The 12,136-nt window shown below is 38.5% G+C and overlaps 1 protein-coding gene across 2 annotated transcripts in view; it reads left to right on the forward strand.

Annotated features, from left to right (window-relative positions):
• Positions 1-11,175, forward strand: part of LOC137258375 (ranBP-type and C3HC4-type zinc finger-containing protein 1-like) — a 39,644-nt gene extending 28,469 nt beyond the window's left edge. For both annotated transcript variants that reach the window (XM_067796034.1, XM_067796033.1), the window contains exons 9-13: positions 6,710-6,891; positions 7,791-7,902; positions 8,878-9,156; positions 9,986-10,129; positions 10,480-11,175. In XM_067796034.1, the coding sequence (XP_067652135.1) occupies positions 6,710-6,891; positions 7,791-7,902; positions 8,878-9,156; positions 9,986-10,129; positions 10,480-10,560 (798 nt within the window). In that variant the 3' untranslated portion in view covers positions 10,561-11,175. The remainder of the gene's footprint in view (positions 1-6,709; positions 6,892-7,790; positions 7,903-8,877; positions 9,157-9,985; positions 10,130-10,479) is intronic.
• Positions 11,176-12,136: the final 961 nt, after the last annotated feature.

Below are 12,136 nucleotides of genomic sequence, written 5' to 3' on the forward strand. Positions count from 1 at the left end.
CAGTGGGTAGCCTTGTGTTTGTTAGTCTTGCTGAAGTGTTTGATAACCAGTTATGGTCTCCCTGCTGTGATATTGCTGGAATATTGCTAATGGCGTAAAAAACATACTTGCTCATGAAGCATATGCATCATGATATGATAAGCATACTTTTCAAAGCATTTTTAAACAAAAGACAATCTTGCTCAATTAGGTCCGGATTGATGGCTATTGACTTCTGTGATTTGAGGAAAGTGGAGTTTCGGAGTATAATCTCAATTCTCCGTTGTTCAACTGATGTGTCTCAGATTGATATGGAAATTGATGTATAAACATCTGTATAATTGATCATGTATAAGGCATGTCTATGAAAGGAATTGTCTCTTAATGTGTGGCCATGCTCTACATCTGTAACATACATACATCTTATTTCAGCATTAGTCACCTGTGAAGGTCCGGGGTTGAATAGGCCTTCAGCAACTCATGCTTGCCATAAAAGGCGACTATGCTTATCGTAAGAGGCAACTAATGGGATTGGGTGGTCAGACTCGCTGACTTGGTTGACACGTCATCGGTTCCCAATTGTTCAGATCGATACTCATGTTGTTGGTCACTGGATTGTCTGGTTCAGACTTGATTATTTACAGACCGCCGCCATATAGCCGGAATATTGCTGAGTGAGGCGTAAATCTAAACTCACTCACTCCTTCACTTCAGCATTAGTGCCCATGGGTATTGTCACATCATACTAGACATTTGTATAGCAAGGGCACTATGTTTTTCCCCAAATGATAGAATGTCCATCATATGGCACATCATAATTTCAATCTCAACTCCCTGGGGATCATACAGCAGCCTACTAGGTTTCCCATCCTTACGAGGTGCCCATTCACAGCTCGGGGACTGGGACACATAGTCACAGTACTTTGTCCATGTTCACTGCTCGTTGCTGTACCCGCAACTAGGTGTTGGCATGTATTTGTGGGGTCACAATCTGGTCATCTACCAACAGATTCGTGGGTTCTTTCAAATGCACAGTGTTGTTTACTGCACATTAAGGGTTGTGACAACACTGAAAGAGTCGACACACAAAACTGACTTCAAGATTTTTTACCCCTGGTAAGAAGGTGGGGTTGTTCACGGCACCTCAAAGCTCGTTGGATTACTAGCCTACTGAGACTACTATGCCCCAACATTCCAGTAAGGGCCCCATTGACACACCTTAACTTAACAGATCATGTGATCAGGTATGGTGGCTTAGCTGTAAATTGGAACATATGCAGCAAGCTGTGCCAACCGAAAGATGTAAATTGATCACATGAGCAGGTTGATAGTTTAGTTCTTCTGCAGTTAGTTATGCCAATAAATGAGGCAACTTGATGGATCACGTGATCAGGTGTGATGGTTTGGTTGTACTTGTTGGCATCTGCAGCGAGTTCTGCAGTTCAGTGGATCATGTGATCAGTTTGATGACTTGGTTGTGATTTTAGAGATCTGACAATCAAAGACCTTAGAGTGATGTAGAAACAAACCTGATTTGGGCTTTAAAACATGCAGATGAGTCCAATTTTCCTTGCTTCTAATCACTGATTGAATGCATTTTGGAGAAGATCCCCAGCTTTTATTACGTTTTCACTACATTGTCATATTCATCCTTGATATCGATATCTCCAGGGTATATGTTCCGATAAATCTGGATGCATCAATGGCTCAGCTCGATAATTTTATTACCTCCCTTTGCTGGCTCCGCATTCTCACAGAAGCCATTTGTGACCCACTCATGTTATTCCGAGACAATCTGAATAGTGACTTGTGCCCATCTTGAAGGATTTCATATTGGTGTAGGAACACCAGAACAACTTAAAACAGGAATGATAACTCTATTCCTGTTTGATTCCTGTGGTACTTAATATCACCGAAATACTTACACATTGTATTGCTGTTTTTGTTTTTGCTTATTTATTTTAATTAATTAAACCACCTTGATACACTTAAAAGAAGGAGAAAAACATATTTGATAAAGACATATTCTGACGTTATTATTACCACATGTTCACCTTATGTTGCCATTTATATTTCCGGAAAGGGTTTACAAATGAAATTTGTTTTTATTGAATATGCAAATAAAATTTATTTTTAAAAAAAAGCTACATAAAACTCAAAGTAGAAACTCAAAAATGACATTAAAATATTTCTAAGACTGAAAATTCGTGTAACCTTGCTGTCATATCCCAAGGGAAATTTTAACTGAAGTCACCGAAAAATATATGAATGACCAAAAAAAATCAGACTTACATATTCCCAGTAATGTGAAATGTATGCCCAGTGTTGAAGATTAATGGTGGTTTGTTAAACAGATATAATATTGTTGTTTTAAAACCCCTAACAATTCTTAATTACGTTTCCTAAAACTGTTGGAAGCGCATGTACAATCACCACAACAAGCCTGCAAGATCGTCACACAGTTTGACCAGTGAAGGCTGTTATGTCACGAGTGTATTTGAATTTCTCACTGTCAGTCGCATGATCTTTATCAAAAACTTCACATCATACAGCACAATTGTGTTAGATACGTTCTTTGTACTTTCAATATGACGATACATAGTTCTCAGGTTATTTTAACCGAAACATAATGCCATAAGGGATTAAGTGGTCTGGATTATTTTTATCAAAGCAATGCATCCATTCCGTGTGAGCTGTTTGGTTTGTCACATAACAAGAATCAAGTGGGGGATGAGTCTTCTTGGAGGTTACAGAAAGGGGCGAGTGGACGAATGTCACAGAAGCCAATCAGCCATTACAACCGGTTTTGCCAATGTCAACAAAGACAACAGTCGCAGCTGTGAAGGTTTGTTTGCAATGCGACTCAGATTTTGGGGAAATTATACCAACTAAGTGAGGTCTGAAACTTTAAAAAAATATATGCAAGAACTCCTCTTCTCACTTTCAGAGTTCCTCTGCATGATTTGTGTTGCCATGTTTAATTGGTTAGATAATTTAAAAAGCGAAAGTGTGTAGTGATTGGTGCACTCAACTTCCCAGGGTAGACACCTAATTGGATAAAAAGCCAGCCAAGGGAGGTAATAAAATTAGCAGTAGATGTGGCCATGGTACTGTGCAGATTTATTGAAACATACCCTGGAGATATCGAGGAGGTCATATTATGCTCTGGCAATTCCTGATGTTTGTATGTGGTGATGGAAACACATTACTTTGTGATTGTTTACAGACGTCTCATTGATTGATCCTGATGCTGAGTCTTTCTTCCACAATGGGAACATTGGCTGCTTATTGATGTAGATCATAGAGATCGATCATTGTAAAATGAATATCGACTGATTATTGATTAATATTGGAGAAGTAACATTTAGCAAAAATGACAAAATAAATCTGAAATAGATCAACAGACAGATGTTTCACATCAGTGGTGATCAGTGACATGTAGGTTTGGATTACTAACAACCTGCTGTTCTGAACATACTTTAGGAACCCATGAATAATGACCTAACGTGTGTTTCCTGAATAAATTTAAAATTTGTTTCATCACAATAGTTCATGTACGATATTGATTACACAATTTTCATATTGATAGTCATTGATAATGATTCCTCTCAACAATATTTCCGATTATCAATATTTTTAGCCAGCCCTAATGGGAATAACTAAATTAACCAGAAGGAGGAATCATTTGAAGTCATTTGTGTTATTGCATGATAATTATCTGCAGGAAAAGAAATTTTTTCCAGTATATGCAGGACGTATCAAAACTTGTATTGGCTCAAAGTGTTTACATATTTGTTTTGGGGATGGGTTCTTCTCATCAGTCTGTCTGATGATGGAATATCACTCCAAACCACGAATTTTTCAAGGTTTCATTTTGTTGTATGTCTCACTAGTAAGCAAGTGTTAAGTATTTTTGTATTGCCTTTAAATACAGTATTTTGACGTTGCTAAGATGTCATTACATAGTTATACAAAGTATAGGCATGTCAGCATCCTTGTTATCTTCAGGGTATACTTTCCAATAAATATTTACTGTAACGTGGAAGCACCTATGGCTGGGCCTGATAATTTTATTACCTCCCTTTGCTGCCTTCACATTCTCTCTCATGGTTTGTGATGCCTATTTTAACTGTTTAGATAATTTGAGAAGCTAAAATGCGTTTGGTACACTCAACCTCCCAGCTGAATGGATATAAAGCCAGCCAAGGGAGGTAATAAAGCTGTAGATGCATTAAGGGTATTGTGGAGATTTGTCGGAATATATACCCAGGAGATATCGAGGATGGTATGTCAATGGAGACACTTTATTTGGGATGAAATACATGATAAGTTCAGTATTCCAAATCCATAAGGATTCTTTACTGTCTCAACCCATGAAGGTCCCGGGGTAGAATAGGCCTTCAGCAACCCATGCTTGCCATAAAAGGCGACTATGCTTATTGTAAGAGGCAACTAATGGGATCGGGTGGTCAGACTCGCTGACTTGGTTGACACATGTCATCGGTTCCCAATTGTTCAGATCGATGCTCATGTTGTTGGTCACTGGATTGTCTGGTCCAGACTTGATTATTTACAGACCGCTGCCATATAGCTGGAATATTGCTGAGTGAGGCGTAAATCTAAACTCACTCACTCTTAACTGTCTCCTACACTCTCATGATGTTTGATCCAAATACAACAAAGACAAGGGGTCACCTTATATGATTTGTGTAACCTTAATGCCCAACATCAAGCCAAACAACTTTAGAATGAACCTTCGAAATAGTCATACTGTTAATATTCATTCGACTTCTCATACACCCTGAACAAGATGTAATTGTGTTTATATATTTAACATGAATTGATTGTGTACATAATAAAATGCTTTTGCGTATTCATTTTGTTGTTCTTTGAATCTTTCTCAAGTGGAACATAATGTTTTTACTTCATTGTAATTTTGATTTCATGTTAAATGAAGTGCCATTTTTCCAGAATGATAAGATGGTTGCCAACACACATTTCTTGTTGTAAAAGGCAGGTACTGAGGTACTCCCTCACTTAAGGAGCTCTGGCTATGTGGTTTAAGGCATAAAAATTCTCTGTGCACATCTTCATTGTCTTGTCTGCCGATTGATTGACATGACCCTGTTTCTCCTGATTTACATGCTTTTTCCATAAGACACATACACATGCGGTATCTGTGACTTTGTCTCATGGCTGAAACGTTTGCTGGTCATGTTGCTGACCGGGTTCGATTCCCCACATGGATACAATGTGCAAAGCTCATTTCTGGCTTTTACTAAGCCAAATTATTTGACTACTATATTGGATTGAAGTTCAACCATATTGAAACTTGAAAAATATTTTCTTTCTCTGCTACCAGATTTCAGCTTGTATTTGTTATATGATGAAAAACATTGCTTAAATTCATTTTGAAAAAGTACATGTTGGTCTAACTCACTCATTTAGCTTCAGCTGTTGATGAATCAGTTCACAGTTGCTAAAGACAGGACAGGATTTTACTTTACACATTAGTGATGCTTCACTACACTCTTCCTTTACTGCCATATAGCTAGAATATTGCTGAATGCAGCATAAAACTACACTCACTCACTCACTCACTCACTCACTCAACACTCACTCACTCACTCACTCACTCACTCACTCACTCACTCACCTACCTAAGTGTATTCAGCTGGGTGTAATAGAGACACTACTGAAGGAAGCCAAATGAGTTTGAACTCCGTTCACTGCCTTGTGTGAACCCCTCTATTTTTTTTTATTATTATTAAAGGATATTTATACTGGACAAGATAAGTAAGGGATACTGGTATTTTTATGATTGATATTTCATCAGAATGTCAAGGAATGAATACATCATAATTCATTATTTCAAAATATACAGATTGAGTGCACTGAATTAGCTTATTAATGTCTCTGTGTTGAAGAAAAAGCATTTTTTAAATCGTGTGTGGAATTCGAAGTCTGGATGTTTCGGATCATATTGGCCATGTAATAATATATACTATACTACATAAACAAGTCAAGGACAAACTTATTGTTATATCGCTTTTTTTTTAAAACTAGCTTATATTTAAATGTGGGGCATGCCATTGTTCAAAGTGATCTTAGTACCAAGATATAAACATTACCATAAAATGTCCAGGATGCCATTGTATGCAGTGATCTTAGCACTAAGATATAAACATTACCTTAACATAACCATTGTACACAGTGATCTTAGCACTAAGATATAAACATTACCTTAACATAACCATTGTAGACAGTGACCTTAGCACTAAGATATAAACATTACTTTAACTTGATCAGATTAACATTACACACAGTGATCTTAGCATTAAGATATAAATATTACCTTAACAAGACTAGGTTACCATTGTACACAGTGATCTCAGCGCAAAGGCAATTGTAACTTCCAGAACTTTACAAGACTTACAACAGTTTTAGGTTGTCTTGTACAAAGGCACCAAGTGCCATGTTCCATAACACAATCTTATTGCTAAGATGAATGTCAGTGTATCAAATATGAGACTTGTAATAGTCTTAAAAGTAAGAGAGGTTTGTGTAGTGGAGTTCTGGACCATGAAATGCCAGTGGTCCATGCCCTGTTATCCGGCAAACAAAGGGTCTGAAATCAGCATAATGTCAGCACGATGTATCATGATGTGCTGTCCTCACATCTCCTCCGCAGGGCTGCTTCTAACTACAGTTGCCATTATTTCTTTTTCAGGCTGAAGAATTAACCAGGCAACAAGAGAGACAGAGAAGTGTTGAAAACTTTAACCAGTTATTGGAACTTGAGAACAGGGACCTCATCCCTAATACAGAAGTGTTTGACTGTCCTATATGCTTTGATACAATTGCACCAGGAGAGGGTGTGGTCTTGCGGGAATGCCTACACCTGTTTTGTCAGTAAGTAGTCATAACTAGCTGTGTAAACATGTAAATGCTTGACTTCCTCTGTCAGTAAGTAGTGAACTCGTTGTGTCGGCATGTAGACAGTTTACTTTCTCCGTCAGTGAACATTAACATCACTTTTTTCTGTTGGTACTAGCAAACTTTCTCTTTTGGTAACTAAACAGTATACTTGCAAAGATTGTAAAAGCAGATATCCTGTGTTGGTTAACAATAAACTTGCAGTGGAAGTATGTAAACAGTAAACAGTGTGTGTCAACATGCAAACAGTGAACAATGTGTGTCAACATGCAAAGGGTAAACGATGTTTGACAACATATAAACAGTAAACAATCTGTGTCAGTACATAGTAAATGTGTGTCAGTATGTAAACAATGTGTGTCTGTATGTGAACAATGTATGTCTGTAAGTAAACAGCAAGTTATCCGTCAGTCGACAGTGAATTATCGGTCAGTAAGTTTACAGTAAACTTCATAAGTCAGTATGTAGACAGTACACAATCTGTCAATATCTGCACAGTAAACTATATATGTAGTAGTAAACATTAAACCCTCTGTAACAGTATGAAACTTGTGTCAAAATGCTAACAGCAAATGATCTGCCAGTAAGTGTACAGTAAACTAAGTTTGATCCCTCTACATGGATCCATTTTGTGCATGTGTCTATTGTGTATAGTTCTTTGAATTTTGTTTATATATAGATATTCATTTTGAGACTATTTTGGGGCAAAAACTATTTCCTTCAGGAAAATAAAGTTTTAGTTCATCTTATTCTCCCTTACAGAAACTACAAGGAGATTCTGTCTTTACTTAACCGTTCTGTCTGTAATATGTTAGATACTGCCATGTAAATGGGTGTATATATTCAGCGAGTTAGTGTTGTTCCTGTGTAAACAGAGACTGCCTGATGAATGCTGTACGGACGACGGAGGAGGCGAGCTTGAAGTGTCCATTCCAGGATGACCAGTACACCTGTGAGGCCATGTTGCAAGACAGGGAAGTCCGAGCGGTCAGTTGTACATCAATATCGTCAAAATGTCAGAACAGTTCACTACAGCTGTAAAGTTAATTTACAAAACATTCCAGGAAAAAATCATTACTTCCCAATACACAGCCTTTTCGAGAATTGTTGTAATTTAATTTGAAATGACACATTTCTGGTATGTATAATACATGTGTTGGCATGTCTTTTACCCTTCAAACACCCTTGTTTCTGGCTCATGATTTAGGTCTGCAATATAGCACGCTTTTTACAATTAACCAGGGCAATTATGGTAGCCTAGTGGTTAAAGCGTTTGCTTGTCACACCAAAGACTCAAGTTTGATTGCCCACTTGGGTAGAATGTGCGAAGCTCATATCTGGTGTCCTCCCCGTAATGTTGCTGGAATATTGCTAAAAGTAGAGTAAGACCTTACTCATTCTCTGCAGTAAGCAATGATCAATCTTTCCAGATAAGATAAGATAAGTGAATACTTTATTGTCCATATAGTCGAAATTTTCATTGTACAGTTCCAGGTCTCAGTCACATTAAAGTAAACATAAAAAGTATCTATTCACAACAACAGCATCAAAGAACAACAAATTTGAAAATTACCTGCAATCCCTTTCCCTATTTATTTCACGTATACTTGAAGGTATAAAAGAACGGCAAGCCCTGTTTGTTTGTAATGTCGGCACATGCAGTCTGCGGCCTGAAGGGAGAATGGAATATTCTGAAAATAGAACATGAGTTGGGTCTCTTAGAATTTTGTTTATCTCTTTGATAATTTGATGCTCTTAAAAATAGCTGATACTTTCCAAAGGTAGACCAAATATTTTTTATGAAGTATGAAGAATCTTTAGCAATTTGTTTTTGTTTTGAAGAGACAGGCTAACATACCAGCAAAGAAAATTGAAAGGATATAAAGGTCCATTTCGGAATAAAAGCGATAATATGATTGCAATTCTACTCTACTCTCTACCATGTGCTGCAATGACTTTCAGCTGGTGAGTGACGAGATCTATGCCCGCTACCTTCAGCGGAGTCTGGACACGGCGGAGAGCCAGGCTAGCAACAGTTATCACTGCAAGACACCAGACTGCCATGGATGGTGCATCTACGAGGACCTCGTCAACTTCTTCTTATGTCCTGTGTGCAGGAAGGAGAACTGTCTAACCTGCAAGGCCATCCACGAGAACATGAACTGTCGTGAGTACCAGGAAGACCTCAAGCGAAGGTCGTCCAATGACAAGGCGGCACAGCAGACGCAGAAGATGCTTGAGGTAAGAGTCAATAACAGATGCTACTTTTTAAGAGTCTGAGGGATTTGTTTTATGCCAGTGTTAGAAAAACTGGCCGCCATCATGTGTCAGTGTAGCGCCAGGTTACTTCCCAATGTGCGACTCTCTTGGTACCATCACAGTGTGAAAAAGACAATGCAAAAATCTTGAAATATCAAACTGCCCCAAATTTATCTTTTTCTCTTTTTATTGTATGTCCTTGGGAAGCATCATCATTGGGCATTTTGAAACGGCTTATGGCTCTTTCTAAAAGTGAATTGACAATTTTTTTTATTTTGAAATCTTACCAACCAATTATATTACAGTGGAAATGAAATAGACATTCACTTTGAAAAACAAAGGAAATTATTCAGCAGGGAAAGTAAATGTAATGGCCTGTATTGACACAACTGTGTAGCTGCACCAGAATCTGGGCTCTTATTCTCAAAATGTTCGTAGCCCTAAGAATTCGTAACTTTGATCGTGGCCAATGTGTTGAGAATGGGCTTAAGATGTTCGCAAGGCTACAAATGTTTTGAGAATAGCTAGCCTGGACTGGCAATGAGGCTTCGTAAGTCCCCAGAACCATGTATAACTGTCATGGCTAACTTGGGACTTTGGCTGATCTTGAAAGGAAAGTAAGACCCATATATATGTTTTACAAGCAATTTACACATAATCTTCCTTACAGTAGGCAGTGGGGTAGCCAAGTGGTTTGTCATGCTGAGGACCTGGGTTCGATTTGAGTACAATATGTGAAGCGTGGTATCTCCTGCCGTAATCTTGCTGGAGCATTGCTAGAAGGAAACTAAATTGACTGACTTACTTACAGAGACTTGTGATGGAAGGAGAGGCTATGCCTTGTCCACAGTGTAAAGTGATTGTCCAGAAAAAGGACGGATGTGACTGGATCAAGTGCTCCATCTGCAAAACAGAGATTTGTTGGGTCACCAAAGGACCTCGGTGGGGGCCAAAGGTGGGTGAAATTCTAAGCATAAGTAGGGCAAAGATTTGTTGGGTCACCAAAAGATCTCCATGGGAACTAAAGATGGGTGTTATTCTAAGCGTAAACAGGCCAGACGTCTGTAGGGTCACAAAAGATCCCATTGTAGGTCTTTCTGACCATTTTGGGCCCTCTTATTTTGTCAAAGGTTGGTGTTTTTTATGACAGTATGAAAGACCTGTCGACTTATAAGTCCTTTGATGGGTTTTATGCAAGAGGTAATCCCTCGTATGAGTGATAGATATGCTTTGGAGATACTGATTTAATACTGCTCAGGCAACATGAATGTCACATATCAACTCTCAGTTTTTATATGATTTCAGGGTGAAGGGGATATTTCTGGTGGATGTGGTTGTCGTGTCAATGGTGCAAAGTGTGATCCACAATGTAACAACTGTCATTGAGGGGGTGTCAGACAATGGTCATTGTTCATCTTGACCTTGACCCTCCTGTGATCCATGTTTCAACAAATGTCACTGACTGGATGTGAAATAACTAATATTGATCACCTTGATCTGGTGTAATCCACATTGGTGCAACTGTGTCTACATGTCCTTTGTTCACTGTGGCCCAGGTGAGATTCCCAGCGCAAAAACTGAGGAGACGTCAGACAATAGCATTTACCCACCTTGACCTTCACCCTAGTGTGATCCACAATGCTACAACTGTCAATAAGTGAACCTCAAACAATGGCCATGGCTCGTCTTGACCTTGACCGTAATGTGTATCAACTGCCACTCAGGGGCCATGAGATAACAGCCATTGCTTGTCTTGACCTTGACCTGTTTGTGATCCACAGTGTCACAACTGACAGAGGGCTTGAAATAAAGGTCATTGCCCCCATGTCCTTGACCTGAGTTCTTGTTCTCTTGACCTTGAACAGTACTTCAACCATTCCATAAAGCCAGCAAGTACCAAGTCGTGTGACTCGACTGTGTAACAGCATTAAAGAAAATTGGAGACACAAGAAAACAGTGGAGTGGTGTACTGAGATAATAAACATTACATGTTGCAGTGTTTGTATGGACCATATATATGTGAGTGTTGAAGTGTATTCTGGGCAAACACGGCAATATGAGGGTTGTCCGAAAAGTGGTCGGCCTCACCTGGACAGTTATAACAATGCAGCTGTTTTCATTTTTTATTTTCCTGTCAAGCTCAAGCAAACTATTTTTGCCATGTTGCTGCCTCATGATCCCTGTTTTATTTGATTTTTTATCTTGGTACCCTAAAAAAAGCGCAAAATCGGTAATAAGTGCATTAACTTCAATCACTTCAGGAAACAAAATATGAAAGAAACATTTTGTGTGTTTGAGATAAGCAGAAGTCCTCTAGAATCAAACATCGATATTAAAGTGCATAAAAATGCAATTTGAAACTACAGTCGCATGTTAAAGTGGCTCCCCTTATGATGTTTACTGACAGAGCTTGTTTTGGGGACACTACCCACCCCCACTTTCAGATGACGTAATCCATAGGTCATAACTTATTTTAATGTTTTCACTTGTTCATGCATGATTCCAGGGATTCAGTCGAAGTACTGAATGGTCACACAAGTGTCCGCTCTCAATGTATTGTAAACAGTGCCAACGTGAATGTCTGAACAAAACGTTTCTGAAAGATTAAAATGGGTGTGTCCCCTTTCAGAACAGCCTCATCTAAATATAAATCAAGCAATCCAAATCTTTGCATGGTGATTATGACGTGATGTCATCCATACTATACTGAACATATTTTATATCATATTATCTGAGCACATGACATCAACCAAGAGGTACCAAGTGACAGACTGTTTTTCACTTTTTGCAGTGTTTAAAGAAATATTACACCCCAAATGTGTTGTGATGACAAATATCTCGTTAACCACATGTGACCTTCTGGATATGCCTTTGCTACTGATTGCTTCAAAATGAATTAGAAGCTTTTCTAATATTGGACATCGAAAATATAGTGAGGCTTACCACTTTAGGCACACAGTTG

This window comes from Haliotis asinina, chromosome 12 (genome assembly GCF_037392515.1).
Source record: "Haliotis asinina isolate JCU_RB_2024 chromosome 12, JCU_Hal_asi_v2, whole genome shotgun sequence".
NCBI lineage: Eukaryota > Metazoa > Mollusca > Gastropoda > Lepetellida > Haliotidae > Haliotis > Haliotis asinina.